At 42.8% G+C, this 25,518-nt stretch overlaps 1 protein-coding gene across 2 annotated transcripts in view; it reads left to right on the top strand.

Moving 5' to 3' along the window:
• The window catches only part of C6H10orf53 (chromosome 6 C10orf53 homolog), a 115,233-nt gene that overhangs the window by 78,716 nt on the left and 10,999 nt on the right, over window positions 1-25,518 (top strand). Inside the window, exons 2-3 of one of the 2 annotated variants that reach the window (XM_069242502.1) lie at window positions 3,286-3,405; window positions 14,330-14,407. In XM_069242502.1, the coding sequence (XP_069098603.1) occupies window positions 3,286-3,405; window positions 14,330-14,364 (155 nt within the window). In that variant the 3' untranslated portion in view covers window positions 14,365-14,407. Of the gene's footprint in view, window positions 1-3,285; window positions 3,406-14,329; window positions 14,408-25,518 lie in introns of those variants that run through there. The other variant, XM_069242501.1, reaches the window with a different exon arrangement.

A 25,518-nucleotide genomic window follows, 5' to 3' on the forward strand; every position in this document is an offset into this window, starting at 1 on the left:
GTGAAATTTTCTTTGCCCACCACCTTTGACCATATCTGTTTTGTCTGTTTTGAAATATCTTTCTTAATACAAACTCAACAAATTAGCTAGCAAATTGATCATAAAATGTGTCACCAAATATCTGAATCAGGCAGAGTTAGAAGCGCAACAAGGTTTGCTGTGTAAAAGAATATGGCGATTTGATGGCTTTTTTCTATTCTGCTGCAGTAGGTTGCCCTCCCCAAATGGAACCTTCATCTAGACCAGGTGAACTGAGGGTTTAAAGGGAAAGTCCTTGGAACTACATATTTTTCCAGTAGGATTGGACTTCCTCCTTTGGTGATATGGTGTGCTCCACATCAGTTGTATGAATGCCTCATTCACAGTTCCGTAATGTTTTACAAACCCTTGAAGAGGGGTTTGTCATGAGGCCTTTTTGGGCTCACTTTGGTTCCCTTTTTACATTTTACACGTTTTAGCAGACATCGTTTTTAGCAATGATATTTTACATGTTTTATTATGTATTATTTTCATGAATATTATTTTGAGAATACACTCTTCAATTTGCATGTTTTCAGTAAGTGCGTCTCGGGAAGTAATCTGTACACTCTGTTCAAGGCTAGGAGCTAAGAACGACATCTCCTAGTGCTTGTATTGTCTCTTTGCAGACAGCTCCTGAATTCTAGACATATCATTGCATCAGAGATGCTCCTTTAACACAGTGTGGTTTTGATTATATAAACGGTGCGCTGTCCTTAGTGGGTCAGAGGAACACTCTGGCTGTGTGTCTCCTGGAACAGATTCTGTGTTAAATATGCAGCTCTGCTAATACTGTCCTTTCATCCTGCAGAGAAGGATTGCCAACTTCACCCTAGACCAACTACCTGGCCCAGCAATCAAGGTATGGGGAGGTTTAGGCTATCCTTCGAGATCGCGCAGAGGGTACACTCGCCATGCTCTGTGAGTGTAGATGGTGATAGATAAGAATATATAGAAATAGGATTGCCATGATTGGGTTATTTATTTTGTTCACCATGTTGATAATGCTTATTACTATGCTTTGTTTTATCTGCCTAATAATCACAGCTCATTCTCTCTATGCAAGAATACAATTACTTCAATAAATGATTGGAAACCTGTATTTGCATCTTTCCTGTGTTTACCCTGGGTATGCACAAGTAAACAATGAAAGAGTAAGGTCTGTTTCCACAATTTCCTTGTGATTCAGAGTTATCCTGTATGAGGTTGCCAAAATCATCTATCACCCTGGGAAGTTTAGGGGTTCAGGTGAGGCACTGTTAGCTAGTTCGGAAAGGAGCTGACATTTCCTGATGGTGAAGATGGACTCAATGTCTATGTCCTAAAGTTTTATCGTCCTACTTCGCAGTCCTACATTCAGTGGGAACCATATAACAGTTTGTACAATAACACTCTTCCAGACTTAAAATATCAGAGTTAACTGGTGAGGGGTTCTGTGCTAAAAAAACGCAGCTGTCTAGACTGCTTACCTCTTCCTTTCCCTCCCTGAATGTCTGGAAAGGAAGAAGGCATTGGAAATGATGGATTCTTCCTAGCTTTGCCACTGGATCACCCGTGGCCGGACTTTGCACCCATAAATGTAGAATTTATTTACAGGTAATTGGTAAGGCACTGTATATGGTGCTAAAAGCAGGTTTAAAGTGCTAATGGAAGGAAGCAGGTGATATGGAAAAGAAGGGAGTTCAATTTCATCTGGCTTTTTTTCTGTCATGATCCTGCAATCCATGATAACCTCATACCAAAAAAACCTTTGTGTCTCCCATGTGCTCGGTGAAAACTTTATTTTCTTTGCCATTATTCCCACGTTCTCAGTGAAATGCAGAACTGATCTTTTATGTAAATATGAGAGAAACCCCCAGTGAGGGTGGAACATTAATTCTTCTTAAAGACAAACCCCACTTTGGGGTCTGCTTTCAGGAATCACTTGCGACTACAGGGCCATTTTGGAGTTGCAGACCTACCAACCCATATTGCTTTTTTCCACTAAACCAGCTCCCCCAAGTTTGCTGGAGGCATTTTGGTAGAACAATGTCTTTGAAAATGGCAGTCTTGTTTAGATTTGGTGGCCCAGCATCCACCGACATGGTACTGGTCCTGCCTCCACTATAAAGTCAGTTCAGCAGCTGGGTCCCCAGCATTTAAATGAGCCATTTTGTTTGGTTATGTATTATGTTTTCTGTAGCACATGTCATCAGCTACTTGGTGCCAGACTTTGACGCAGCTCAACTCAGCAAGCCACCTTCCTGCGCTGCGTGAAAGGGTAGGAATGCACCATATCTATCATGATTTGGTGCATTTATGTCCTCTGCCTGCGCTGGTGCACAACAACACTGACACCCTTATGTCATAGAGTAAGGGTGCCTGCGTTACAGGCAGGATTGTTTTTGTGTAGGAAAGGGCACCTTAATGCACAAAAACAACCCAGGGAGGCATTCTTCTCTTTCTATGTGTGCTGCAAAATGCAGTATACATAGAAAGAGGAACAAACAAGGGGAAATAAACATATTTCTCCTCGTTACTGCTTACCTGGAGAGGTGTAGTATTTTGACGCATTCCCAGGTCCACCACTATTTGTTAATTTGGGAATGTGCCAAAATACATGGGTGGATGCATGTGAATACTCATTCTCCACCCATGTAATGTCTCCCTAGGGCAGAGTAACGCAAGGCAGCACAGAGTAACGCAAGGCAGCTATTTGTGCTGCCTTGCGTTACTCAAGATTTATAAAGCCACTCAGGGCCACAGAGGGTGGCCGTGGCTAGCTTGATAAATATGAGTTAGGTCAGACAAGTAGGAGCAAGGGTGACGCAAAAACATGATATTCTGGAGCCAGATCCTTTAGCACATGGGTGAATTGCAGAACACACTAGAAATCATGTAATGTTCACAAGAAAAAGTGTGCAGGTACTAAAGATTTTGATAAAGGTAACACAAGATTCACAAAATAAATGTTTTCAGTCTGTTGATTTTACCGTGGCCGAACGGGTCTTCCTCTGTGTCTTTTTTTCATGAAAAGCTATACGACTCCAATTTTACCTGAACTTACGAGTGTTCATTGCTTGAATATCTGAAATCTAATTAAAGCCATGTTTTTAAAGGAATCCTCTCATTGAGTGAAGATTGTAAAATTATTTTGAAAATAGAGTTACGCCTGTACCAGTTCGAACTGTGATTTCCCCAGAGTAGCAAAGCTTCGAAATTTGATTAAAAGACTATTTACTGCTCTGGACATAATTCACTGTGTGTTGAATTTTTGCTTTGTTGCAGCTATGCTGTTGGCAGATGGGCACCAATTAGTTTTTGAAGAAATACAGGACTGGAACATGGTGGAACTCATTGTGAATGGAGAGAATATTTTTCATTGCAACATCACAGACCTCGACTTTGGTAAGGACAAGTACGGAAGCAGGAGAATGACATTTCAAAATCAATCATTTCAGTCTCATCATTCATTCACTTGCATTTGCAGGCTATAATTCGTCACTTTGTGCTCTGCAGTGCAATCTTTTTAACCCCCTTTCTCCACCCTCAGCGGAAGATTGCTCTAATTTGTGGGCTTGTTAGGCACTGGTATGAACATGATTTAATAACAGCCCAGTAGTTTCCTTTCCTGTTGTAGATATGTCTAAAAATTGAATGCTAAAAAAGTTTTTTTATTTTTATATGAATCCATGAAAAGCTAAAGAATATTTATTTATGTATTCCAATGTAACATTAAGCACCAATATGCTATCTGTGCAGCACCTTCAGGGCGCATTTTATGTATATTCCTGGGGTAATGGCGGTTATATGTGTGATGGTGACAGAGGCCTATGGAGGGTCGAGATAAAGAGCCTAATTATGATTCTGGCGTCTCATGACCACCAAACTCCCAGTGGCGGTCTGACCGCCTCATCATGACCCTCGTGGTCAGACCTCTGGCTCTGCCAGGAATGTGGTTCCTGATGGAGTGACGGCAGTCGGACTCATGGCCAGCCATGGTGGCACTGCGTTAAATGCCGCCATGCTGTTCACAATTCCACTTTCTGCCAGCCTTTTCATGGCCGGGACTGCGCCATGAAAAGGATGATGGAAAGCCAGTGCTGGGGGCCACAGGAGGGCCCCTGTTTGCAGACGACAATGTCGTGGGCAGTGCAGGGGCCACCCTACCCAGCACCCTCGGAATGCACACAGCCTGCTGCATTTCTAGGGTACTGGGGGCCCCCTCTCTGCGATGGCATTAGCCTTGGTTCCATGAAGAGCCAAGGTCAATGCCGTCGCAAGGTTTCGACTGGGCAGACCCGCGAAAACCTCAGATTTCTTAGGTCTGCACTAGTTAGTCCAGTGGAAACCTTGTAATAGGGCCGCGGGGGAGACCGCCAACCCCACGGTGGTCTTCTTGCCAACCTCATAATTTTTACCCATTTTAATAGTTCTCAAGGTATGAAGCATGAAGTAATTAAAGCCTGGGCTAGCCATGCCAGAACTTAACACTTAATTCATGAGCCTTTATACCAAACCCTTAGATATAGTACCCCAAGGATTGTCTGCCCTCAACAAAGCTTTTATCACCCTCACAGTGACCATCTAAGACAAAAAATTGTATGCAATTATTCTTAATCCACTCCTAGTCAAATACTAGATATTGAAGTACGGAATGCCATTGTGGGGTTGTGGGAGATAGAAGCAGCACATATTCTTGACATAAATTGCATAACCTATAATTCTTCTTAAATTTACGTCTCTCCCTATGATCATCGTCCCGAGAGAAATTAAACTCAGAGAGGAGGTACAACTACATTTCTTGCTTTCACTGTATGTCTGAAACAAACAGAAAATGAGGACAGAAATGCTTGAATTAATAAGTGAACGTATTTACTGCTGACGCATCCCATTCCATTATTGTTTGCTCACTGTTTCATTATAGACACTGAGATACTATATGCAAACAGTCTTGGCTACACTCCTAAAAAGAAAAGTCCGAACTGCCAAAGACATAGGTAAAAACAGATGCACACCCAAAAAGCTGTTCCTGATGCGTTGTGGACCCATTAAGCCTCATGAAGTGAAGAGTGATTAACTCGATATTGTGAGAATGAAGAAGCTGAAACCAGTCCTTAGCTCTCCACCTAGAGGTCGACCCCCTGTATGTGGTCAAGGATGGAAAGGAAGGCCCCTTCTAAGGAGAGAAGTGGGGGAGGGAGTACTCAGAGAGACACTCCTGCAGGTTGGTATTTCAAAGAGTTAGACAGGATTCCTAGGCACAGCGTCTCAAGTCAGACTTCTCAAGGTTGGGTCTCCAGCTACAGGTGAGGGGGCACAAATTACTAGGAGGGCTACACACAGAAGGTAACTACCAGACACATGCACCGCAGACTGGGACTTACTCGGTGCAAGCAGATGGTATGCTGAAACTCGCCCCTCATATACCATAAAAATAACACAAGAGCCGAAAATAAAGACCACTGCAGCACTTTGACGTAAAGAGAATGGATGGGATGTACAAAGTCAACAAGCGGGAATGCAAGGGTATAATAAGGCACAAGAGGAGAGGGAACAAAGAAACCGAACATGGGCGAAAACAATAAAAGTGAAGGAATGACCCAAGCTGGGTACACGTAATGCAAGGAACAAAGAGCCATGGCAAACGCTATTGCCAGACATGTGAGCTTAGTGTGACTCAGACCTAAATACTCTGGACTTGGAAGGGTGTCTACATACGCTGGTTCTGTAGTGGTTGAGGCTGCAACTATGACTCTGGTAAATGTCGTTTTATGTGTCAAGCAGTGTAGTTTCCATCCAAGTTTGTTTTCGGTTGTGACATTCTGTGTCCATGACCTGACAGGAAATGTAAATTGATTTTCCATGATGGAGCTATCCACATGACCTGCTTCAGGGCATAGCAACATCATTTGGTAAGCCTCACTAAATAAATAAAACAAAAGGTGCTGGAAGGAAATGGGGAATTTACCTACCAGTTATTCCTCAAGTGGCATTCCAATCCATGTTTTGTGCTTACCGTGCCTGTACAGACAGGAGCCAACCATATGAAAGCCCATCTTTCCCCACACCAAAAGGGACAATATAATTAAGCATGCGCTTCTCTTATATGGAAATATTTCTATGTCTGTTATTGGGAGTAGTGTTATTTTTCTGAAAATCTAATAAAACTAAAAATTTTACAAAGCAGCTATGGCAGTGAGTCAGTCTTCCCAACAGGAACAGTTGGACTTACAGAACTGTTAAACAGTTACTATTTTACAGAAGCAGCATAGAGTAAAAGAAATGTAAACCAATTTACGATCTGCAAATATACAAGCACTTGGAGTGTTGCAATGGAATTGTGGGTAAGTTAAGGATTAGGACGACAAGAACGCATGCAATTATGAATTAAAATAACAGTGGATTTACAGCCATTCGCCAGTACGTTGTTTAAAATGTCAATACTTCTTAAAAAATTGATTTTGAACAAATGATTAATACACAAACTAAAACTGTGATATTTGTTTCTCTACACAGGAAGTGAGATATGTATAGATTGTTAAAAATTAAATTTAAGAAACTTAAAAGGATTTTTTTGATATAGCAAATAACCACCATCAAGGAATGTATTAGTTGGATCAGTACATAATTTGAATATTGGAATTGTACATCAATGATACAAAACCTATTGCTGATCAGAAATTTGGCAATATTTTTAAAATCTTGGATAAAACCGGGTACTCCTGAAGAACAGAAAAAAGGTCAAAAATGTTAATGAGATTACATGTAGATTTGCGGAGCAAACACCTTGTTAGAAAGCCTGTAAATAAATCAATTTACTAAAGTAGAGAATCATTAAATAATTTAACAGATTAAAATGATGTGAAAAAGTGCCTGAAAAAAATGCACTCCTCGTTAAATGATTTCAGTATCAAATGTGACTGTTTTTATGTTATTAACTCAAACCTTCATGATTATTGTGGAAAATCCTGGTGTTGTATCTATAGGATAGGGAAATTGCACTGTATTTGTTAAAACTCCTCTATGACAGATCATGTCAATACTACATACTTTTGTAGTCCGTTCACCAGGATTTGGCCACCTAAGTTCCAAACATTTGCGTAGTTGTACACAGGAGGGGGAAGAATGAGCACATTCCACAGTATCGAAGAAATATAAACTTTCCCTGATATAGGTGGTCATTCTAACCCTGGCGGTAAAAACCGCCAGGGCGAATGACCGCGGTAGCACCGCCAACAGGCTGGCGGTGCACCGCTGGGCATTCTGACCGCGGCGGTTCAGCCGCGGCCAGAAACGGAAAGTTCCCGCTGCCCTTGAGAATCCTCCATGGCGGCAGAGCGCGCTCCGCCGCCATGGGGATTCTGACACCCCCTACTGCCATCCTGGAACAGGATGGCGGTAGGGGGTGCCGCGGGGCCCCTGGGGGCCCCTGCAGTGCCCATGCCAATGGCATGGGCACTGCAGGGGCCCCCGTAAGAGGGCCCCAAAAAGAATTTCAGTGTCTGCCTAGCAGACACTGAGATTCGCGACGGGTGCTACTGCACCCGTCGCACTCCAGCAACTCCGCCGGCTCCATTTGGAGCCGGCTTCATCGTTGCTGGGTGTTTCCCGCTGTGCTGGCGGTCGCCCGCCAGCACAGCGGGAAAGCCAGAATGGCCGCCGCGGTCTTGTGACCGCGGTGCGGTCATTTGGCGGTAACCATGGCGGGCAGCGACCGTCGCCCGCCGCGGTTAGAATCACCGCCATAATCTTTTAAAAATTAACAAGAATAATTGACCTCTATTGGTTTCATTCGGTGGTAGGTTTGTTGTTAGGCAGTCAGGGGCATGTTTATCAATCTTTCACCCAGCGCAACGCAGCAAGACACGTTGCTGCACTGTGTGAATGGGAAAAGGCAGGAAGGCATCATTTTTAACATTATACAACGCATTCCTGTCCTTTCCTAGCACTGGCGCACCTTTGGCAGTCTGGCTCCAATGCTGGCACCCTTGTTTCATGATGCAAGGGTGCCTGCATTGTAGGCAAGATTGTTTTTGTGTAGGAAGGGTCAACTTCCTGCACAAAAACAATCCTGAGAGGCATTTTCCTCTTTCTGCATGGTGCAGAATGGAGCACACATGGAAAGAGGAAAACGAGATGACATAAAGATATTTCTCCTTGTTATACCACACCTGGGGAGGCATGGCATTTTGACAAATTCCCAGGTGTCCCTCTAATGATAAATCTGGAAATGCACCAAAATCCTTGGGTGGATGCTTGGGAATACCCACGCTCCACCCATGGAACACCTCCATGCTGCAGAGTAGCACAAGGAAGCAATTTGTGCTACCTTGCGTTACTCTAGATTTATTAAGTCATGCCTTAATTATTGCATGGCTTGATAAATCTCACTTAGGTTTTGCATCGCCCTTACAACCCCTTGCATGTCACAACAGTGACGAAAACCTTGGTAAATATGCCCTATGGTGCTTATAAACATTTGTCTCAAGCGGTTGCAGATCTAATTTGTACAGAAACTCCTGTAACACCTTTCATTTGGAAGTACACTCAGTACCCACTTAGCATCCTCCTAGTCAAAGGGATAATTGCTAAAATTGTTGTATTCTGAGTTACATATATAGTGAAACATCTGTGAGGCTTCCTCTCTGTGTCTCTGTAAACCCTTTTAGCCTTGTAGTCCACCGTAGCAGGCTATACCTGCTGGTAAAGGCCGGCTTCAGAGTTAAAGGCCCAAGCCAAAGGCGAGGGCATTTAACAAGGGAGTGGGACTTTAATACTTGTTTAGCCCATCTACAGAGGGCTATAAGGCTATTAAAACATTCTGCCCCTAGAGGGCATATTGTTCTAATATGATTTAGAAACTGGATACCTATATTTTACAAAGTGTATAATGGTAAATATAAGTAGGAAACATAAGAGCGCATCAAATGTTGAAAAAGGCGGATCACTATTGACACGGAAAATTGTAAATTTGTCTCAACAAAATACAAAAACAAATGGTAGATGTAAACTTTCTTGTCAACTCACCAGTATGACTAATAAAGGGTAATAGCTATAACAGAAAAACAGCATAAAGTGACATTCTGCTGTACAAGCTGATTTACTAAAACCATTCTGAGCCCACATCAGACATGTATAGAGCCTTCTGTTCTCCTAAGAAATGGAGTACAAAGGCACCACACCAGCTTTCGGATACTTTTGGTATTGTACTCTGGCTTTATTGGAGCCTATTGATGTAACAAAACAATACAGAAAAATTTAAACAAATGATATGTGATCTCACTAAAAGAAAAATCTACTGCAATTTAATTTTCAAAGGTAATGGTAGACAGCTTGTTACTATTTCGGGTAGAAGATATCTCAAGCATATTGGGATGGAAACTGTATGAATAATATGCCATATGAACATCTGAGAGCACATGTAAAATGCATGGATGTAATTTAGGGGTCACCAGGGTCACAGCTGCAACTCCTGGCTTCCCCTTGTGATCCCCAGCACTACCTTTGTGAACCCATGCCTCAGAGGTGGCAAATCACTGCGAGGATCAAAGTGGCAGCTCATCTTTATGGACGTTGGTTGGTGCTCCACTCTCTTTGTTTTCTATCAATCTTTTTACTACACTAAGAGTGAATAATATTACATTATTAACTAGTAGTGTAATAAACATGGAGTACAATTAGCTGGATTAGGACCTTCCTGAGGTATACAAAAATGTTTTTAAATGTATATTGTATGCTTGAAGATGAGATTGTGTTTACATGAGAGAGTGTGTGAAAGTGTGAGTGTGCATGTATGTTTAAGCATGTGTGTCAAAGAAAGTGAAGGTTAAAAGGTGTCTGATGCCACTTCCAGTACCTATGTAATTTTGGTGAATTGACATCCATGGTAATATGATGCCACACTTTCTCCAGAGGTATGGAAATACATTTTCATTCCAGATCAGCAAAACCATGAGCAAATGATTTGAAATCTAGATATCCTGTGGTGCTAAATTCTGATGTCTGGACGCTATCTGGAATTTATGGGACATCTGAGATAACCTATAAGAACCCACTGCTCCTGCTCAGCTTCTTCGTAATAGAAGCTTAGGAATTATGCCTGCCCGAACCCTTAATAACGGAGAGACCTACGAAGTATACAGTGAATAGAGTCTCATTGGCATTGACAGCTTGATTGGCTGGAGTACATTTGAAAGAATGGGTATCCTTTAAAACTACTCCCTGTACAGAGATCTGAAGCTCAGTTTTAACATTTTATCAGCACCATTCCTCATATGTTACATGAAGAGTTTCCTCGACTCATTTATGCAAGTTACACTTATCCCTTATGTAATTTTTGCTCCTATCCCATGTTATATGCTTAATATTGACTCTCACTATATTGTGGGCACTACATCACCACCATTACAACATGGGACATTTCATCAAATTGGAGGGGAAATTATCCCCTCCTGTTTTATTTATTTAAGTACCCTTACTGTATTTCTTAATGAATCAACACTTACCCTTATACAGTGCTTTAAATAGGAAAACATAATTGCAGGTACTCACTAAAACGAACTATGGGTGTGGCTAATGGGCAGGGTTAGGGGTGGGGCTAAATACGAGACATGATGATACAATGAGTCACTTATACTATCACATATTCATATTGTCCTTGACAGTAATCAGCAGAATCATGATGATAATTTCTACCCACTAGTATGTCTTCTTGGCTTCTCTCTGTGTTATGTTGATCAAGTACTGTATGATCTGGTGCCAGTGGGTGGTTGATTTCAGCCCAACGGTGTGTGGAATTGACTCAGCACTGTGTGATCTTGGCCCATGCTGTGTTGTCTTAGGCTAGTAATGAGTGGACATAGCTCCAAACAGTTTGCTTTTAAGCCATTCTTATCTGATTTTGAGCCATTGCTGTGATTTAGGCCAGTACTTATACTGAAACATCGATGTAATAGCTTGTGTCAGTGATGTGGGGTCTTAGTTCAGCCCTGTCTGATTGTGGTCAGTCATTTTAGATCTTTGCTCAGTGTTTTCTTCTGCTCAGAGGACAGATAATGAAAAATTTCGGGTGAGCTGATGAAGGACAGTGCTTAGAGCCTAATTTAGAACTCGGGGTATGGGTTACTCTGTCACAACAGTGACAGATATCCCGTCCACCGAACTCTAAATCCCATTGGAGATACTGGGATTTATATTTTGGCAGACGGGATATCCGTCACCGTTGTGATGGAGTAATCCCTCTGCCAAGTTCTAAGTCAGGCCCTAAGTTCCTAATGGCATGCATGCAAAACCTCATTATGGAGGCAGGGAAGTTAAAATTATGTTTCACGTTTCTCACACTTCCTCATTCTGATAAAAGCTAAGAAGAAAATACAGTTTTGTAATGTATATGCCTCTAAAACTATTAGATATTCCCAAAATGTTGCCATGTATAGAGTAGGGTGCGTAATGTGAGTGGTCATGTCCTTCCATCTATCTTCCCTAACCATAGAAGGGGATTGCGGGTGCAGCTTCAGGAGAGCAGTTTCAACACACTCAAACAGACAGACAGACACACACACATGCAGACACCACACCACACCACACACATCACACACACACGGCACACCTACACTCATCACTGCTTTCCCACTTTTTTCTGTTTAACTAGGTAACACCAATTATACCTGTGCAATCATGGACGCCCCCTGTTCAGCATCATAGTTTTTAAGTGGTTCTTATTTTAAGGGCTCATCCTTGTTTCCCCTTGCACGCAAGGGGCATATTTATGAGGCCCATTGCATCTATATGGATTGGCCAAACCAGACAATGCCAAAGGATCCTTTGAATTAATTTGACTGATTTTGAACAGTGCACACTGGCCATCACAGTGATATGTGACTTGGACAGTGTTGTAGACCAGCGTTATGAGATCCAAGCACTGTGGTATATTAGGTATTGATAGACCAGTATGTGACTTTATGTCATTGCTATATATTAGACAAGCGTTGTGCAATTTTGGGTGTGCGCCCAATTTTTGTGATACTGCCACAACATTGAGTGATCTTGCCTACCACTTTCTATTTAGATGGACTGGGTCAGCACTGTATATTGAGGTAAGTGCTACTCATGCACCAACATTATATACAGGGAATTGACCATACATTTCAATAAGTGTTTACCAGCTTCGCTGAAAAAAAGATTTGGTTGCTCCTGATGTAGAGGCATGTGTACCTTCAACACAAAACATAAATGCTTTTTACAGTTATCCAGATGTAGTGACTGTATTAATGTTTGTTATGAAGTTGCAGTGTGACTGGCATAATACTGAGTTGATGTATTAAATTAACTGTAAGCCCTAGTTGTCGTCTCTGGATGCTGAATTTGAAACCACCCAACAGGGGTGGACCAAAACACCTGAGGAGGTCCATAGTGGATGTAGCTGCACACTGCAATTAAGGTGATAGGGATGCCTTCCAGGAGCAAGTCTTTCTTTACAAAGTGAAATGCGGAAGGCTTTTTAGGGTCAAGCACGCGCCAGCGCTTTGGACCATGTTGTAATCTCTCTGTGGGCTTCTAACCACACCCATGTCAAACCCGTCACTTTCATTAGTTTGTGGGCTTGCCTTTTAAAAATTTATTGATTCAATTTGTGAAAGGCATGCATACGTCATGCCTTTTCTGGTGTTTAGGCTACTGAAAACATACGAGGCTCCGTGTTCTCAGTTGGTTTCTGGACTACTTTATCTTTTCATTTCCTGCGAAGCGCGATCTCGCTCGGCAGAAGTCGAGCTCTTTGCATGACATCCAACCTGTTACATGGATAATTGCACTTTTGCCATTATCGTGGATAATTGCACTTTTGCCAGTATCGTGGATAATTGCACTTTTGCAGATAAGTTTCACTGCGAGCGAACTTTTGTTTGCTATTCTGTGTCTCCTTCACGCTCATGTCGACCATCGGCTCGCACATGTGAAACTGTTTTACTTTTCATTATTAGTTTATGTGGCAAGAAAAGTCTGGTTAGGAGTTTACAATGCAAATAGCTCTAATGCAAGACCCTTTGCATTGCAAATGCTTGTTACCTTTACATATGGTAACAGACCCTAAATTTCAATGAAAAAAACCTCTAAACCATTATTGCAGCCAAGCCGTCGACTCCATCGGCTTAATAGGTGGTGTGCCCCTGAAAACTGACGGGCAAACAGCATTATTAAGGACTTCAGTACCAGTTGCAGATACAAAACGCATGAGAAATGTATTTCTCCAAAAACAATGTGAAGTTAATATTTCCTGGTTTTGTTTTGTATTATTTGCAAGCAGATTCTTAATGCCTCACTCTAATATGCTTGCTTTTGGCTGTATATTTATATATTCTTGAGTGAAAACACAGAAAGAAACAAGCAGAGTGTGCACACAAAACATTCCACACATTTCTTTCAAAATTCCTCTTGAGTGACCATATTTGCTACCTCTATCACTCGCTTTCCTCTCACACACAGACACGAACACACAAGCAGGCAAACACCCAGACACAAGCAGCCACAAAGGCTGAGGTGCGATTAAAGCTATTTTACACCCCTAATCTCCCCTGACGTTCTTAGTTGGTGCTGTTAGTGGGATGCCTGGATTCCAGGGCGGACACAAATGCACACAATAATGTGAATGAAAGGACCCCGTTCTGTCAAACACAATATGATAGTGAACACCAGGGCAATATGCAAATAAGCCTCTGCTGAATAGCAGTGGCTCAGTTTGGGTTACAGAGGAGCTTTGAGTGTCAGAAGGCCTTGTGCTCAGCAGCACTAACAGCAATGAGCCTTGACATTTCGGGACTACTAGTACTGTCCTTGGTCAGCAGAGAAGTGCCAGTACTCAGAACAATAAAAATAAGAAGTGCCGGAACTCAGTACCTGTGAGTACCAGCCCATTTAAAGCACTGCCCTGAGAGATATATATATATATATATATATATCTATATGTGTATATATATATGTGTATATATATATATATATATATATGGAAAATGTCATTTACCCAGTGTACATCTGTTCGTGGCATGAGACGCTGCAGATTCACATGCTGTGCATTATCCTGCCATCTAGTGTTGGGCTCGGAGTGTTACAAGTTGTTTTTCTTCGAAGAAGTCTTTTCGAGTCACAAGACTGAGGGACTCCTCCCTTTCAGCTCCATTGCGCATGGGCGTCAACTCCATCTTAGATTGTTTTCCCCGCAGAGGGTGAGGTAGGAGTTGTGTATATAGTAAAGGTGCCCATGCAATGGAGTAAGTATGTATGTACATAATGTGTATAAAACTAGTAAGTATTTACAAAATTTACAAATTTACAGGTTTTATTCAACTTATAACGGCTACAGGCTCCTGAGGAGGCGGGAGGGCGCCTGTGAATCTGCAGCGTCTCATGCCACGAACAGATGAACACTGGGTAAGTGACATTTTCCGTTCGATGGCATGTGTAGCTGAAGATACACATGCTGTGCATAGACTAGTAAGCAGTAATCTCCCCAAAAGCGGTGGCTTAGCCTGTAGGAGTTGAAGTTGTCTGAAATAATGTTCGTAATACAGCCTGTCCTACTGTGGCTTGTTGTGTTGTTAACACATCTACACAGTAATGTTTTGTGAATGTATGAGGCGTAGACCATGTGGCTGCCTTACAGATTTCTGTCATAGGTATATTTCCTAGAAAAGCCATTGTGGCGCCTTTCTTCCTAGTGGAGTGCGCCTTTGGTGTAATAGGTAGATCTCTTTTTGCTTTGATATAGCAGGTCTGAATACATTTCACTATCCACCTGGCAATGCCTTGTTTGGATATTGGATTTCCTGCATGAGGTTTTTGGAAGGCTACAAACAATTGTTTTGTATTGCGAAACTGTTTTGTTCTATCAATGTAATACATTAGTGCTCTTTTAATGTCTAAGGTATGTAAGGCTCTTTCGGCTACTGAGTCTGGTTGTGGAAAAAAGACTGGGAGTTCCACTGTTTGGTTTAGGTGGAACAGTGATATAAGTTTTGGTAAGAATTTGGGATTTGTACAGAGAACCACTTTATGTTTATGTATTTGTATAAAGGGTTCTTGTATAGTAAATGCTTGTATTTCACTTACTCTTCTAAGAGATGTGATAGCTATCAGGAAGGCTACTTTCCAAGTTAAGTATTGCCTCTCACAAGAGTGCATGGGTTAAAATGGTGGTCCCATGAGTCGTGTTAACACAATATTGAGGTTCCACGAGGGGACTGGTGGTGTTCTCGGGGGTATGATTCTTTTTAATCCCTCCATAAATGCTTTGATGACTGGGATTCTAAAAAGTGATGTTGAATGTGTAATTTGCAGATAGGCAGATATTGCTGTGAGATGTATTTTAATAGAAGAAAATGCTAGTTTAGATTTTTGTAAGTGTAATAAGTAGCTTACAATGTTTTTTGCGGAAGCATGTAGTGGTTGAATTTGATTATTATGGCAGTAATAAACAAATCTTTTCCATTTGTTTGCGTAACAATGTCTTGTAGTAGGTTTTCTAGCTTGTTTAATGACCTCCATACATTCTTGTGTAAGGTCTAAATGTCCAAATTCTAAGACTTCAGGAGCCAGATTGCTAGATTGAGCGATGCTGGATTTGAGTGTCTGATCTGTTGCTTGTGTTGAGTTAACGGATCTGGTCTGTTTGGTAATTTGATATGAGGTACTACTGACAGGTCTAGTAGTGTTGTGTACCACGGTTGGCGAGCCCAAGTTGGTGCTATAAGGATTAGTTTGAGTTTGTTTTGACTCAATTTGTTTACCAGATAAGGAAGGAGTGGGAGAGGGGGGAAAGCGTAAGCAAATATCCCTGACCAACTCATCCATAACGCATTGCCCTTGGACTGAGGGTGTGGATACCTGGACGCAAAGTCTTGGCATTTTGTGTTTTCTTTTGTTGCGAATAGGTCTATTTCTGGTGTTCCCCAGAGTAAAAAGTACGTTTGTAGTATCTGGGGATGAATTTCCCATTTGTGTGTTTGTTGGTGATCTCGAGTGAGATTGTCGGCCAACTGGTTTTGAATCCCTGGGATGTACTGTGCTATTAGGCAAATGTGATTGTGAATCGCCCAATGCCAAATCTTTTGTGCTAAGAGAGACAGTTGTGATGAGTGTGTCCCTCCTTGTTTGTTTAGGTAATACATTGTTGTCATGTTTTCTGTTTTGACAAGAATGTGTTTGTGGGCTATTAATGGTTGGAATGCTTTCAATGCTAGAAACACTGCTAACAGTTCTAAATGATTTATATGCAGTTGTTTTTGGTGAACGTCCCATTGTCCCTGTATACTGTGCTGGTTGAGGTGTGCTCCCCACCCCATCATGGAAGCATCTGTTGTGATCATGTATTGAGGCACTGGGTCTTGGAATGGCCGCCCTTGGTTTAAATTTATAGGGTTCCACCATTGAAGCGAGAAGTGTGTCTGGCGGTCTATCAACACTAGATCTTGGAGTTGACCCTGTGCTTGTGTCTATTGCTTTGCTAGGCACTGTTGTAAGGGCCGCGTGTGTAGTCTTGCGTTTGGGACAATGGCTATGCATGAAGACATCATGCCTAGAAGTTTCATAACAAACCTCACTTGATAGTGCTGGTTTGGGTACATGGTTAACATTATATTTTGGAAGGCTTGTACTCTTTGTGGACTTGGAGTGGCAATCGCCTTTTGTGTGTTGATTGTTGCTTCTAAATATTGTTGTATTTGGCACGGTTGTCGGTGTGATTTTTGGTAGTTTAGAGAGAACCCTAGTTTGTGTAGGGTTTCTATGACGTATTGTGTGTGTAGAAGACACTGTTGCTGAGTGCTGGTTTTTATTAACCAATCGTCTAAGTAAGGGAATACGTGCATGTGCTGTCTCCTGATGTGAGCGGCTGCTACTGCAAGGCATTTTGTGAATACCCTTGGGGCTGTTGTTATCCCGAATGGTAACACTTTGAATTGGTAATGCACGCCTTGGATTACAAACCTTAAGTATTTCTTGTGGGAAGTATGTATGGGTATGTGGAAATAAGCATCCTTGAGATCTAATGTTGACATGTAGTCTTGTTTTTTGAGCAAGGGAATCACGTCTTCAAGTGTTACCATGTGAAAGTGATCTGATTTGATGTAAAGATTCAGTGTTCTGAGGTCTAATATGGGTCTCAGCCTTTTGTCTTTCTTTGGAATTAGGAAATACAGGGAGTAGACACTTGTTCCTTTTTGATGGTTGGGTACTATTCTATTGCTTGTTTTTGTAACAATGCTTGGACTTCTAGCTGTAACAGGTCTAAGTGTTGTTTGGACATATTGTGTGCTCTTGGAGGCACATCTGGTGGCAATTGTATGAATTCTATGCAATAACCATGTTGGATAATGGCTAGGACCCATGCGTCCGTAGTTATGTTTTCCCAGTTGTGGTAGTAAGCGGTAAGTCTCCCCCCTACTGGTGTTGAGTGGTGGGGGTTTGTGACATTGAAGTCACTGTTTGGTTTGTGGGGTTTTTGGGCTCTGGAATTTCCCTCTTGCCTTAGGGAATTGTCCACCCCTATATTGTCCTCGAAAACCTCCTTTCTGATACTGGCCCTGATATGCGGGTCTGACTTGTGAGGTGGAAGGCTCTGTGGTTTGGGAACGAAACCCCCCTCTAAAGTGAGGCTTTCTAAAAGTGCTTCTGCTCTGTGGGGAGTAGAGCGTGCCCATGGCTTTGGCTGTGTCTGTGTCCTTTTTTAGTTTTTCTATTGCTGTATCCACCTCCGGCCCAAACAATTGTTCTTGGTTGAACGGCATATTCAGCACAGCCTGCTGGATTTCTGGCTTCAAACCATAGCTCCGTAACCATGCGTGCCTACGAATGGTTACTGCAGTGTTCACTGTCCTTGCCGCGTGTCTGCTGAGACCATAGCCGACCTTATTTGGTTGTTCGAAATAGTTTGTCCTTCCTCAACAACCTGTTGGGCACGTTTTTGGTACTCCGTGGGAAGGTGCTGAATGAGATGTTGCATTTCATCCCAATGTGCCCTGTCGTATCGAGCTAGTAAAGCCTGAGAATTGGCAATGCGCCATTGATTGGCTGCCTGTGCTGCCACCCTCTTGCCTGCTGCATCGAATTTCTGACTTTCCTTGTCGGGCGGTGGTGCGTGTCCTGAGGATTGGGAGTTTGCCCTCTTTCGGGCTGCTCCCACTACCACCGAATTAGGAGTTAATTGTTGTGTGATAAAGACAGGGTCCGTTGGGGGAGGTTTATATTTCTTCTCCACCCTAGGCGTGATGGCTCTGCCTTTTACTGGGTCCTGGAACACTTGTTTGGCGTGTTTTAACATGCCTGGCAGCATTGGCAAACTTTGGTATGAGCTGTGAGTGGATGCCAAGGTGTTAAACTAAAAATTGTTCTCTATGGGCTCTGCATGCATTGCTACATTCTGGAATGCAGCTGCCCTTGAAACCACCTGCATATATGCAGTGCTGTCCTCAGGTGGTGACGGCCTTGCCGGGTAGCAGTCAGGACTATTGTCTGAGACCGGTGCATCATACAAGTCCCATTCATCAGGGTCATCTTGTGTCATCCCCGTGTGTGTCGGCAACTGCATCATTGGGGGTGTTGCTACCGGGGACAGGTGTGGCGAATACAATGGAGATTGCTGTGGCGAGAACCTTGGTGGTGTTTTTTCTTTAGCCACTTTCGCTTTCGGCTGCATTTCCGTCTCCTGGAATGCTAGCTTTCACTTGATCTTTATTGGAGGAAGAGTTTGGATTTTCCCCGTGTCCTTCTGTATGTGTAACCTCCTCTGGGTATGGTCTGGCTCTCCCATGCCCAGTTCTTGTTCAAATCTGTGCCCTTGCAACTGACTTGAAAGGCCTTGCTCTTCTGTATACGAGCTTGGTTTCGGCTCCAAGGTTGCATGTTTCGGCACCAAAGCTTTTTGTACAGTCTTTTTCGGCTCCGAGGAAAACTTCTTGACTTTAGGGGTGCCGAACTCTCGGTGCCGAGATGGTTTGGAGCCGGTATCTTGATCGGAGTCGGATGTCTTCGGCTGCTGGGAGGCCTTTTTCGGTGCCGATGTTTGGTCACCGTGTTTTCAGGTTAAGCCATGGCCTGTTGGCGGTGGCATCCCCTTGGCCTTTATTATTTTTGAGTGAGTCTTTGCCGGGGCTGGTTTACTCACAGTTTGTTGCTGCGTCTTCGGCTGCTCACTTTCGGACTCGTCCGAATCTCGAATGGAGAATCTCTCCTCTTCCTCAACGTCGATCCGCTCGGCCGGTGTCGACGCCATCTGGAGTCTTCGAGCTCTTCGATCTCGTAGTGTTTTCTTGGATCGAAATGCCCAACAGGCCTCGCAAGTATCCTCCCTGTGTTCTGGAGATAAACACAGATTACAGACCAAGTGTTGGTCTGTATAAGGATACTTTGCGTGGCAATTGGGGCAGAAGCGGAAGGGGGTCCGGTCCATGAGGTTTGAAGATGGACGCGGTCGGGCCGACCAGGCCCCGCTGGCGAGTGGAAGCTCCGAAGGGCCGCCGGAGCGCTTCTTTTTTCGGTGTCGATGTGCTAACACTAAACCGGTACCGAGCGCGAGCAATACCGTCGAATTTTCCGATAACTAACTAACTTTCCCGAATCGAAATACGGAGCGAAGAGGAACACGTCCGAACCCGATGGCGGAAAGAAAACAATCTAAGATGGAGTCGACGCCCATGCGCAATGGAGCCGAAAGGGAGGAGTCCCTTGGTCTCATGACTCGAAAAGACTTCTTCGAAGAAAAACAACTTGTAACACTCCGAGCCCAACAATAGATGGCAGGATAATGCACAGCATGTGTAGCTGCAGCTACACATGCCATTAAACATATATATATATATATATATATATATATACATATATATATATATATATATATATATATATATATATATATATATATATATATATAGTAATTTCCCACAAAGTACTGATGGCAGTGTGGTGCCCCACAATGTGGTAGTCTTAATGTAGTCAGAGTTTATAGTCCCAGTGCAGATGTTAGTTCCTCTACAGTCAGGATCATGCTGCTCAAATACATGCCTCTGCTTCTCATGTTTTGACTGGGTGCTGGACTCTGTTTTGCTGTTTTTGGTTCTCTGGGCACTTTACCAACACTGACCCGTGCTAAAGGGCAAGTGCTTCTGTGTAAAATGTATGTGTAATTGTATGTGTAATTGGCTATCCATGATTGGCATATTTGATTTACTGGTACATCCCTAGTAAAGTGCATTAGAGGTGCCTGGTACCTGTAAATCAAATACTACTAATGGGCTTGCAGCACTGGTTGTGCCACCCACATTTGTAGACCTCTAAACATAGCACATACTTGACACTACAGTGCCAGTGTGTGCAGTTTTAAACTGCCAATTCGATCTGGCAGGTGTACCCTAAACCTAAACCGTCCCTTTTTCTACATGTAAGGCACCCCTAAGGTAGGCCCTTGGTAGCCCCATGGGCAGGATGCAGTGCATGTTAAGGATGGGAAATGTACTGGTGTGTTTTACATGTCCTGACAGTGAAATACTGCCAAATTTGGTTTTCACTATTGCAAGGCCTATCTCCCCCATAGGTTAACATGGGGGCTGCCTTTTAGTCATATTTAAGTGTAGATTCTTTTGGGTGCAGATAGAAATATGGAGTTTGGTGTCTCTGAACTCACAATTTAAAAATACATCTTCTGGTAAAGTTGGTTTTTAAATTGTCAGTTTGAAAATGCCACTTTTAGAAAGTGGGCATTTTCTTGGTTTAACCATTCTGTGACTCTGCCTGTTTGTGGATTCCCTGTCTGGGTCAGACTGACAGTTGGGCTGTTTGTGAATCAATCCCCTCTAGACATTGAGACAAAGGGAGCTGGGGTGTATCCTGCATATTCTGATGGGTTATCTGAGATAGAGTGGAGGGAGAAGTGGTCACTTACACCTGAATTGGCTGTGCCTGCCCTCACACAATGCAGTCTCCAACCCCCTGGTGTGAGTCTGGAGTCTGGTCTGGGCAAGGCAGGATCTTGTGAACAACAGAAACTTTCCTTTGAAGTTTGCCAAATTAAAAGGCAGAAAGGGGTATAAGTAGCAGACTCAAAACCCCACATTTTCAGATTACTTCTGGGGTCAAAAGGGAACCTTGTCAAGGAGAAGAGCTGAGGGGAAGTACTTCCCCTGCCTGTGACTGTGCTTTGTTGGGCTATCCTGCAGTTGCTGCTTCTGCCTGTGAAAAGGGACAAAGACTGGACTTTGTTGTGCATTCCTGCTTGAGAAGAATCTCCAAGGGCTTTAACTGAGCTTCCCTTCTGTTTTGAAGTCCCAGGGCCATCAAAGACTTCCTCTGCCAGCACCTGGACTGTCTGCTGAGACTCTTGCCCTGCCATGTGGTGTCCTATCCAGTCCCTCGGCCTTTGAGAGGTGAAGTTGGCAGAACAAGGACTGAAATCCACACACAGAACACCGTGCGGGGAAATTTCCGATGCACTACGTTCAACGGGGCTGAAAAACAACTCGCCACCCACTTCACGGCAAAAATGGATGGTCCACCTGCATCGCGGCTGGAGAAGCTATGCGACACATGTTTGCAGCTGCTGATAACAACACAAACCCCACGCAGTGCGGTTTTCTAACCGTGCAACTGGATTTCTCACACATCGTCCCTTGGCATCAAAGTCATCGTGAAACTGCGCGGATCCGAGGTACCCCGTCTGGAAATCGATGCATCGGTCTCTGGTGAGGGAGAAAAACAACGCATCGCCTACCGACCGGAGAAGAAGTGACACAGCCTCATTTGCAAGTAAGGAATCGATGCATTGCTGACTTTTCTGGCACACACTGGCCCGTGCTGCTTTATTTTTTACGTAAACCAGGTACTTTGTGTAAAATCAATGTTTCCATCGCTTTCTTTGGAGTAAGACTCTTATTCTTTTGAAAATTCATATCTTGACTCTCGTACGTTGGATTTTTGTCATTTTGGTTTGATTTAAATAAATATTACCTATTTTTCTAAACTGGTGTGGTGTCCATTTTGTAGTGTTTTCAATGTATTATTGTGTGTGTTGGTACAAATACTTTACACATTGCTTCTGAGTTAAGCCTGCCTGCTCGTGCAAAGCTACCACGGGGTGAGTGGGGTTAACCAGGTGAGTTTCTCCTTTGCCGTGAGTAGAATGAGGGTCCTTGCTTGGACAGGCGGTAACCTGACTGCCAACCAAAGACCCCATTTCTAAGAAAATGAAAAATGGTTTCAGCAATATCCCACCTGCAATCCTTCTGAAATGAAAACACATATAAAAACTTCTACACTGTAACCTCCCTGTAATGCAATATGCTGATGACCTAGTTTTATTAGATCATACTCAAATTGGCCAGACAAGAGTGTTGGGAATACTTAATGGCTATAACATCAAGAACGCCTTACAGGAAAATGCAAAAAGAATCAAAAGTTCTGGTGTTTGGGTGAAGGACTAAGAAAAGACAGCTAGAATGGCAGCTGAGTCCACTTAGGATAAGCATGATTGGTATAAATGATTATCTCGGAGTCTCGCTGTCGGACTATGGAAACCCACCACGCATGCCAAAGTACAAATAAGAAAAGCTGCAAAGACGCCTATGCGCTTTTCAGGTTGCACCACATCTTACATAGCCCCTTGGTGGAGGGTATCCTAAGAGTGACACGGCCCACGATTCTTCCACCAATAACATTTGGCCACTTGGCTTTTCCTGCCATGTTCATTGAGACACTGAAACACTGCCATATGGCGACATATAGAAAAATCTTTGGCATCCCCAAAGGGACGCGGCGTACATTAATTTACCTAGAATTTGGGCTTGAACAAATAGACGTCTATTGCAAAAAACTAGATAATTATTACCATCAGACTTCCAGGGCTGCTACAGATTCACTGAGAACTGCTTTACGCATTATCTTTCAAGACAAAAAATCCATCTGGCCACCGTACTTAGCCACTGCCGCGGCCACATTGAATCTGCCCCTAGAGGCCATAAACAACACCCATTTGTCGATGGAAGCCCTAAAGAGGATGTTAAAAGTGGAAAGCAAATCGTTATCAAGGGAACAGGACATCTGTAAAATCAGTGGTATGGTGGAATAGAGGGCCTAGTTCAATCATATGAAGCTGCTTACTTACAACACTATTTGAAAGCTGCTCTGGGGAGACAAGCTTTAGGAAGCAAATTAATGACTTGGCAACTAAGTATGCCCATAAATGAAAACATAGCGCATTGGAAGAACAGTCCTAAAGACACAGAAAAGTTTCTAGAATCTGCTATCCACGTCATATGTCGTTGCCCTGCACTGCTCGCTCAGAGGCAGATTTATCTTAGGCCAGTTTTACTTTAAAAGTGTATAAGAACATGTAAAGAGGCCGTGATACTCATTCATCAGTGACTGTAAAAGACCTAAGCCAGATAGGTAAATTCATGACCATTGCTGGGCGGAGCCTGCACGATCCCTGTCGGCCTCTGGCGTCAGTGCTAGTTTATGGACAATCATGAGTCCTTTTGTTGCACGTATTCTCCATGTATCCCAGTCTGCAGCTGCACAAATACAATGTTAACTGGCATGACGCGGCATGCTGCATTATAGTGATCACTTGCACACTTACTGTCCTTGAGCTTCTGCATAAGGTGGTTTGTATTTAGAGGGGGTTACACCCTTTTATTGATAGTGAGTGCAGACTAGTACACTGCAGTAGCATGCATGAATATCAAATCACAGTAGTGTCTACAATTTACTTTTATATAAGGGGTCAGTTTGACTTGTGTATCGCACTTTAGGGAATGGCCCCGTAAGTAGGGACGTTTAGTGATTTGACTTTTAAACCATTAATTAGCACTTTAAAGGATAGATCCCTTTCATCACTATTACTTTAAGGATGCTCTTGGGTTTTCATCGAGAGTATTGTAGTTTTAGCCCTTTCTAACGTTTATGGCTGCTGTTACGCAGTTACAATTCTTTATGGAATTTGACTTGTCACTGCATCATTGTTATTTTCCTGCAACAAGGAACAAGGTTATATCATAATTTGTGCTGTTGTAAAGATGCGATGCTGCTGATTCTTTTTATTTTTACTATGATTCTGATTAATTTGTAATGGTTTTAAGTAACTATACAATGAAAAATACATACAAAAAAAGTCTGTGAAAGGCTAATACAAATAGGTTCACATGAGCAGGCTGACATAAATGCATCATCAAATGTCTATTTGTTGTAGGGAAACTGGAACCCTATCATGATGCACTCCGCTGCATCAGCGCACAGCCACGCGCCTGTTTTTATGCACCTGCAGTGTGTAAAGTCAATTCATTTGAACCAATATTTTTCAGCGATAGAGCTTCATTTTCAGACAGTGCGGAAACAGTGAGCAAAGTTTTTCTTCTATTTCTGAGTTGTGCTGTCTATAATAAAGCACTCGCTTAAAAAAATTTAAGGTTAAATGTATTGACTTTATGCACTGCATATGCATAAAAACAGGCGCTCGACTCTGCGCTGAGTCAGAGGAACCCATCATGGTGCAGCCCTTGACACCGAACAGAGAAGCGTGCACATCATAGAGCCCAGCTTGAAATATGAAAATAACCCTTAGGTTTACAAGGTCTTAATGTGGGATGATTGTAAATTAGAGTGACATTCTTCCCAAGTTTGGCAATGACTGGTTGTGCAGCTTTTTTAAACGGTACTCAGCTTTTATCTTATGAACTTTATTTGGTAGTTATCCACGTTTTTGGTTAAATCTCTTTATTAATATGAGATCATATGTTGCAAGCTTTTCATGAAAAACTCAAGTAGGCAGCAATGGGGTCCCCCATGTCTCCTCGATTTGTGTGTTTTAATTGAGAAAGAATAGAATTGGTGGACACTGTTTTACTCACAGGAATGTCCTACAGGTTATAAGTGATGGAGAAGTATTATTACCAGTAAGTTTTTAAGTCAAAGCTTACCGGACAGCACAACCTTCTGGTTTGCTTATGACTTCTTGTGGCCATTCTGAATGCTTCCCTGGGACTGCATTTCACCCATTGCTTACTATTAATTTTGTGGTTTGTGACTCACAGTTGCTTTCTATATGCTGGCTTTATTAGCTCTAGGCTATCCAGCTTGAGTTCATCCCTCCTGTGAGCATGCCTTGTTTACTGTATCCTTCTGAGGAGTCTTTTTTGGTAAACAGGCCATTAAATCGTGTTCTTACCTTTTCACATTTGCTGTGCATTCAATGACAGAGGTCAGATGTCAGACTTTGGTCCTCATTAAGAGTTTGGTGGTCTTTAACAAAGACTGCCACGGTGGCAGCCCCCAAAAGACTGTAATGGGGGCAGTAATCTGACCGCCATATTACGAGTCACACACTGAGCACCTTCAAAATGCAGCCACAAATCCGATACCGCCAGGACGACCGAGGGTGGGAGAAAGGCGGTCTTCCACTAGCATTGACACACCGACCACACTCTGCCCTCCAGATTACGACCCACAAATCTCCACAGCAGTCATTGCATGGCAGAAAAGCAT

This window comes from Pleurodeles waltl, chromosome 6 (genome assembly GCF_031143425.1).
Source record: "Pleurodeles waltl isolate 20211129_DDA chromosome 6, aPleWal1.hap1.20221129, whole genome shotgun sequence".
Lineage (NCBI taxonomy): Eukaryota > Metazoa > Chordata > Amphibia > Caudata > Salamandridae > Pleurodeles > Pleurodeles waltl.